Raw genomic sequence first — 8,217 nt, 5'->3', positions numbered from 1 at the left:
GTGTGTGTGTGTGTGTGTGTGTGTGTGTGTGTTTGTGTGCGTGCGTGTAGGCCGAGAAATTTAAAAGACAAAAGAGCACACAGGAGAGAAAAAGGTATAAAGTGAAGATGCTGACTTCACCGCTCCTTATAAATTGAGTCATACATTGAGTTGTAAAGCAATGAAAATTCCTCATAAAATGAGCCTCCAAAAAGCATGGAGCAGGCATTGAGAAGGGGATGGATGGTGGTGGCTGTGGTGGAAAGATGGCGAGACACACCAAAAATCATTTGGTGACAGGAGCTTTGCTCCCTTTAAGTTTAAGACCGTTTTTTTCCCCTGGTAGAAGCAAATAGTCTCTCCGTGAAGTCCATCATAACAGGTGTCAAAGACTTTCTAGGCTACCAACACACTGAAGAAATAAATCGTCTTCATAAGGCTATAAAAGATGGCAACACTGATGCCACTAATGATGTTTACAATTGTTTCTCCTGGCTCAAACATTTTTCCTACAGGCTGCCAAAAAAAGAAATAATATGTAGACCGCTTTTCGACCCCGCCCTGCGCGCTATTGAATTTAAACAGTTCCCGTGTTTGTAACGTGAACATGTCTCCTATTTTAGGGTTTTTCCTGAGGTTGATCTGGTTATAATACACCGGGCTTCAAGTGAAGTTTCTCCATCATTTCAGAGACAATAAAAAGTGCCCTCTCTGAATACATTAACATATGTCTACATTTGTTCAGCTTTTTGTAAAATAACTTTAAATATCTAATTATACGACACCTCACTTAGGCCTAAGCGTTTATAGCCTATTATAACGTTCAAAAGCTAATTCCCTGGCGCATTCTCGCGATATGTTGAATATTTTTCATAAATTCAACTGTCCACGTCCTGCCGCTTACTAATAGACACCGATTATTATAATTTATTTTTTTTAGTAATTTTAAGCTCTTTAAATAATTTCTAAGATGCGTCCCTTTTGTTTTTGTTGTTGTTGTCTTACCGTGAACCGCTCCGTCGTCTCCGTTGGCGTTGACCCGCTTGTTGGCCAGGACCTGGACGTGTTTCCCGCTGGTGCGGCTGTACAGCTGATAGGTTCGAGTCAACCTGCGGCTCATCCGGTCCGACAGCCTGCTCTGCTCGGTGACATGGTGCTTGAAGTTAGGAGGGGACTGCACAGTGTTCTGTCGGGCAACATAAAACACATGTCACGGAATATGAAATACGTAGCAGGTTTTTTACTTTGCAACTCAGGAAAGCCTTTAAAAAAAAAAAAAAAAAAAAAAGTCAACTGTGAGTGAGGAGACTAAAGCTTGCCAGTCAAACAGCCGAGGCCCAGGCCCACAGTTCATCATGTCTTTCATCACATTTAAATACATCCTGCTTTTTCTTCTTTCATGTATGTGTCCATGTAGCCTGTATTTTTGGAGATGCTTTCATGAACCCTCGGGGGTGACATTTCCCTCTGATATTGTTTTCACCACCGATGATCTTTCACCCCTTCTTGACTTCTTCTTTTCTCATTTCAGCCATCTCCATCGACATGTGTTTAAACAGTTACTTTTGAGGCCGGAGCTTACCTCTTTTCAAGATGTTTGAATTGTAGCCAATTGCCATAGCACTCATAATAAAATGTTTTCATTGTTATTGCAGCCTATTGCAGACGTAGAGACGCTGAACTTTAAGCCGCTTAGCACGGCGCCTGCATACCTGTTAAGTTTTACCTACTTAATTATAGAACTTAACGCAACGTTGTTGGTTTTTTATTATTATTATTGAAGTGAAAATGTGAGTTACCTGTGCGTAAAAGCAAAGCGCCGTGAACTGAAGTAACCTAAGGGAAAACAGAGAAGAAATTAAACATGTAGTTTGAATTCAACGAGTTACATAAGCAACTATATTATCTTGACACCTCTTTACTTACAGATAACCTAACCTCGATGTTCTCAGCCTCATCTTGTAATAGTTCAAATATTGCTTCATGAATACTCCACTGATTCGCAGCTGGGAGCTCTCGGAAATAAAGTTCTTCCTGATGGGGATTTCAGCTCAGTTTAATCCCCCTCTGGTGAGACATAGAAGGTGATAGCCGTGACAACCAAGAGATCCCAAACTGTCAAAGAGTCCCATGCAGATACAGGATCCACTCTCCTCTCTCCTCTCTACTGAAATATTAAGAAGTCCAGAAGGTTTAAAGGCCAATCCAAACTGAAAGTCCGGAAGAAAAAAAGAAGTCCCTGTCACCAAACCGCCTCCATCAAATCCTCTCCGTGTCAATCACGCGGCCATGCAACGAAGCTCTCGATTGAGTCGAAATAATTCCTCTCTGACATTCTATGACAGAGCAGTGGCGATTATTTACGCACGGATCAGCGGTCAGTTGCGCGCTGTGAATTTTCTAAAAAAAAAGAAAATTTAATTAATAAAAAAAATAAAAAAATGTTGAATGAATTCCACAAGTAGCCTACCAACACGGTTATATTGGTCTGCTGGCGTGCAGTTTAAGCAGTGATGCTACAGCTGTTCCTCTATAAGATGCAGCGATGGTAGAACTCCAACGTCAACCTTCCTCCCACACGTGTATTTCTTGTGGTCGCCTCCAGTCCACATACAGCATCTGTCTCCCTCTACATTTAAATACTTTAACTTGCGGGAAAGTCAATATCCTCGGAGAAAGCAGGCGGAGCGTTCGAGCTGGAGCCAATTTGAAACTGAATACTTATTACTTATTAAAACACTTTGCCTGCATCTATTTGCTCACAAATCCACAAGCACAGAATCCATCAATAAGTTAGTTTTGATAAAAAAAACAAGATGATAATATAAAGTACAGTCCAGTGATGGACTGTAGCTAAGTACATTTACTCAAGTACTGTAATTAAGTACAAATTTGAGGTATGTGTACTTTACTTGAGTCTTTTTTTTTCATGCCACTTTCTGTTATTTTATTCCACTACATTTCAGAGAGAAATATCTCTCTACTACATCCATCTGACAGCTTTAGTTCTAGTTATTTTACAAATTAGGATTTTTTTTTTACACAAACCACATGTAGTTTATGAAATACAATGTTTTATTGTAAATTAAACTACCCAAGAATATATAGCCCTACAAGTACAACTGCAATGATTAGACAATTAAACAATTAGTTGATAGACGGAACTGTTGATCGTTTCCAGTTTCTAAAATGTGAGTAATTTTCTACATTGAGCACTTTTACTTTTAAGGACATTTTCCATGCAGGACTTTTACTTGTTACAGAGCATTTACACAGTGTGGTAATAGTACTTTTACTTAAGTAAGGGATCTGAAAACTTCTTCCACGACTGCTGCAGTCTGTCGTAATTCTCATTTGTGAATAATGCTTTTAGCTAAACATGTTTTCCCAACTATACACATTAATCCTATTCATGCACATGTCATGATATTACTGTGTCTTCATCCATGTAAAATCACAGTGAACTTGGTTTTCTATAAGCAGAAATGCCTACACGGAAAATTCCCTGGCATGTACTTCAGAAAATCTACAGTTAGATTAACTTATTCCCTGAGGGCAGGTTAGAGGTTGTTTGGTGGTCCCTCAGGGCAGACCTTGATGTACTTTTTCATCCTACATATGTAAGTAATATGTGTTCCATGTGAGCAAATGACACCGAATGGTTTTCGCATAACATCTGATGCTTTTGCCTTGGATACAAATGCTCTCTCGCTCACAATCATTCATCCATAACTTTTCACAAACTTGGTTTGATTTTCAAAAGTGTGTCCTGGGTCTGGTCTGCTACTTTCACAGCATGGCTTCATGCACTACATCATGCAATTCTGTTGTAATTATTCTTTGTGACAACAAAGCGGAAGGGTTTCCTTCAGGGGAACATGTCTGTCTGTGACACACTTTTCTGATGAAAGGGGGATAGAAAGTGGACGGTTGTAACATGCGATACTTTGAACTCTGTCAATCAGGAACAAGACAAGAATGGCTGTGGATAAAGATTTTGAAGTAGCTTTTTTCTCTCGAAATTAAGTAAACGGCCACACACTCTCTAAGCTATAGATGAAGTTTTGCATTTAAAGTACAGGTAGTATATTCAGATAATCCAAAATATCCTAATACCCAAAGATATAACATGCTACTTCACCTGTGTTCAAGTGTTACATTTCTTTCCTGACCTTGAGATTAAATAACTATGATATTTGCACCAGATTTTAAAAGTTAATTTACCTTATGAGGAGATATGGATGGAAATGTGAAACATATACTCCATTGAATCCCACTCCCCCCTGTCTACTGATGAAATAAACATTTAGCGTGTCAATCACAAACTGTGAAAAACAGTGACTGTATAAGCCAAAGATGAACTTCGGGTGACATCAGCGTCCATACCGTCTGCACGCTTCAAATTTGAATACAAGTGCTAATCTTCAAGCCTCAAACCGTATTACTGTCCGAATGAGCCAAAGTCAAATTTTGGACATTGACTCTTACCTGTGATTGTTCACAAAAGCAGGCCCATGTTCTTTGTATGAACAGTATGGGAAACTTTTCACACAGCACAGCTGTACAAGAGTAAAGTATAAGTAAAGTATAACACACACACACACACACACTCTATATGTATGTATATATTGTGTGACTTTGGTCAATGTTTTAGCTGTAAATCAGTCATTTCAGCCAATGCAGGGGATTTAGAGGGTGAAAATGGACCTGCCTTATTAGTTCCAGCGGGACACTGTAACAAGTGATTTTGCCACCTGGAACAATTCAGGTCTTTGTTCTTTCATATTTTGACCCCTATGAAGCAACGATCGCACATCCTAAATCTGAAATCCACATGCATGATAATTAAAGAGATTGAGTTTTATGAAGACCACACAATGGCTCATCAAAAAGTGCATGTTTGACTGTCTGAACCCACAGATTAGCTTTGTTATGAGTCATTTAAAGGAAATTTGATTAGGAAGAGGAGGCCTGAGGAGATGGCTGGACTCTGTATATGTAAAACCCACTGCAACAGTCTACTGTACATAACTCAAACTTAACTTAATTTTTTAAGGGGAGAGTCAAACACTTTATTATAAAGCAGAAACCTTTCTTTTTTCTCTCTGAAGCAAATACGAGTGACTGGTTTCAATCAAAATATGCAGATATTCATATCTGTCGACATTCCCTCTTCCAACAGGCAGCTGAGTCTCATATGCCGGAAAGCATGACACTATTTCATAGCAAACAGCTTGTACTCTCTCCGACGTACTTGCCAGCTTGCTTCCTTGTCTACTCTGGCCTTGGTTCAGCCAAGACCATACAATGACAATCCTTTGTTCTGATCACTAGGGAAGCTGTCTATTGTCTGTCACCTGTACTGCAACAGAAAATCCACATTTGTACCTTTACTGATTCTTACCTGACCAATTTTTCTTTTTGGGAAATAGACTTATTTGCTTTCCTGCTGAGAGTTACTGTAGTTGAGAAGATTAATCCCAATATCTCTACACTCAACATAAGTCTACACTAGTTGCCAATTATAATGGCCAATAATAGGTCTAGCTTTGGACAGAGCCGGGCTAGCTGTTTCCAGTCTTTATGCTAAGCTAAGCAAACCGACTGTTGGCTGTAGCTTGGTGTTTAGCGTTCAGACACGAGAGTGTTGCAATCGTCTCGTCTAATTCTTGGCAAGAAAGCAAATTAGTGTATTTCCCAAAATGTTAAACTGTTTCTTTTAATTACGCACAACATCTTTAGTTATTCTTACATGCATTATCTTCCCCACAGTCTATTGATTAAAAAAAAAAAACTTGAGTGAGAACGTTTGGTTCAGTACTGTACAGTCAATTTGCCGCTTTGACTTCCCTACAGTCTGTACCAGCCACTTGTGATTTAGAAACAATTCCGTCTCTGCAAACTTAAATGGCATTTGGTTAAGGTGACCTGTCAGACAGGTTTGGCTAAAATTATCCAGACTGTACATGAAAGGTTTTTTTGAAACATGATCTAAAGCTATCATTTTTTTTTTTTTACATACCTAACTGGCTGCTGCCTGACTCCTGAGATTCTCTAGTGACCAGCTTTTCTGGCCTCTTAATGAGATTGAGAAGAGTTGACGCAGGTCCAAGTTTTTCCCCAGATCCTGACTCCTTTTGCCTTTTCTCTCCCTAGTCTCCCAATGCTGCTTTTCTCATTTGGATCACAGTTTGCTAACTAATACAAAGCCCTGGTATCAGCGAATGAGGTACAAAAACAGCAATCAGGGGACGCTGTGAAAAAAGAGGAACATTTTGGCAAAGATGCACATTGGTTATTCTTAGAAGAAGAGTGACTGAATGTCTGAAAAGGCCCCAGAGCAGACTACCATTCACTGAGAGGTATTATTCACCCTAGCTAATGTGAGGCATTAAAATACACACTCTTGCATAAGGTAGAGCCAATGGAAAGGTAGACACCATAGAGGAAGAGAAGAAAAAAAAGAGCCAGAGAGGAAGACGGACAGAATATGAGAGAGAGTGTATAAGAGTGTGGAAAGAAAATGTGGGATGTTGTGATTCCCAGTGTCATCTGGTAGCAGTGCCGCTCACCGCCTAAACCTCAGTGGCTTTTTAGAAGAAGAAAAAACTCTTCAAACACCTGTTGTAATTATGCGCTGCTGCTTCGTTGCAACGGCGTGAACCGCATAATGTGCCGGTAACTACTTCCCCACACTTACCTTGAACTGGCTTCGAGATTGTGCTGACAGTTTGTTCCTGGTATCTTTGCAGGATGACATGGAGGCTTGATGTCATACGTTGTGCTAATGGATTCAAAACACTGAAACTCTTTGATGACATTTTGAAAGTGTTACCACCCTTAATAAGCCTTATAAGTCATAACTATATGCTTTGTTAATGATAATAAAGCATTAACTAATGCTGTATAATAGAACAACTTTTGGGTTGGCAGGGGATTGTCCTCCATTATTTTGCTTTGTCTTCTTTGGATGGGATCGTATCATAAACAATCTTCCAACTGACCACGTGACTTCTGACCTTACAACAACTTATTAGAATTTACAACTGACTTGGTTTTGCAGAAACCCCTTTATTAAAGAGTTATTACCATTTCAACTTATAGATGACTTACACACTTCAGCTGTAGGCTTCTTTTTTCATCTACCACCTTCTGTGCAATGTGTATTTTCATGTAACAGAAAACAGGATTTATTGATGACATACTAACGTTTATAACAGCAGACATGACGGTTTATTAATAAGTGAGAAGCTCTTGACCTTTTATAACGATTTTATTAATCACTTGACTTTATTAATGATTCAATAGCCAAAGACATTTCTTACTATCTGTCAACCCAAAAGTTAATGTCATTAATGTGTTACAATTGATCTGTAAAGAATAAATAAATGACTAAATAGCATTAATTAAAACTTATAAACCTGTTATAAAGGGTGACTTATAACAGTGGTGATGATAAAGTTATGTAGACATGTTGTAGACTTTTTGTATATCTTGCATAACGTACTTATATGCTGCATGCAGAGTTGTCTGCAACATATTTCTAAGAAGCCCAGAAGTGCCCTTTTTGTTTTTATTCAAATAAGGGTAGACAAAAGGACGTTTCCCATCCTATATTCTCCTATTCTTATATTTTGTTGTCATCTATGAAATGAATTTGGAGTGATGGAAAACCAGCATGAGATGGACACTAAATGTGCAATTAAAATTAGGTGAGCAGGGGGGTGGGGGGGCTGGGGGTGATGATTGGTGAGTGTGCTGTGTGTCTAAGTGGGTGTATATGTGGTGGTATCACAGTGCCAGCGCCTGAGAAAATTGTTACGGTGGGAAAATTTGGAAAAACGAGTCAAAGTTCTCGCCACCGAATGACGTTTGAAGTACTTACATGGGTTTGAGCGGAGCGGAGAGCTTGAATTGCTTTTAAAGTGGATGAAACGACTGTCTGGGAATGACCCCGTGTGTAAAAGTGATTAAGGGGACCCAATTTTGCCATAATCCAAATGTGTTTGCATAACGACTTGAGCGGTGTTCCTGGGGGTATTAAAAAAAGTTCTCTGTTGAAGCTTTTAACAATTGATGAAGCAGTATTGCTATTTCTCTTGGTAGGCTTGTTTTTAAGTATCTGAACAACAATGGTATCATTCAATGAGTCTTACTGTAAAGGACTCATTTGCTCTTGTCAGAACAGATTAAACTGAAAGTAATGAAGACAAAGGGGCCCACAGCGGGCATCCCCAT

General features: G+C 39.1%; 1 protein-coding gene across 1 annotated transcript in view; it reads right to left on the bottom strand.

Moving 5' to 3' along the window:
- The window catches only part of fgf8b (fibroblast growth factor 8b), a 4,393-nt gene extending 1,806 nt beyond the window's left edge, over positions 1-2,587 (bottom strand). Inside the window, exons 1-3 of the mRNA XM_032528077.1 lie at positions 1,906-2,587; positions 1,779-1,815; positions 985-1,165 (exon numbers count right to left, since the gene is read on the bottom strand). Coding sequence (XP_032383968.1) covers positions 985-1,165; positions 1,779-1,815; positions 1,906-1,964 — 277 coding nt within the window. The 5' untranslated portion in view covers positions 1,965-2,587. The remainder of the gene's footprint in view (positions 1-984; positions 1,166-1,778; positions 1,816-1,905) is intronic.
- Positions 2,588-8,217: the final 5,630 nt, after the last annotated feature.

Source organism: Etheostoma spectabile, chromosome 2 (genome assembly GCF_008692095.1).
Source record: "Etheostoma spectabile isolate EspeVRDwgs_2016 chromosome 2, UIUC_Espe_1.0, whole genome shotgun sequence".
Classification (NCBI taxonomy): domain Eukaryota; kingdom Metazoa; phylum Chordata; class Actinopteri; order Perciformes; family Percidae; genus Etheostoma; species Etheostoma spectabile.
Note: the sequence above shows the minus strand (reverse complement) of the source record. Positions and strands in the feature narration are given on the sequence as shown.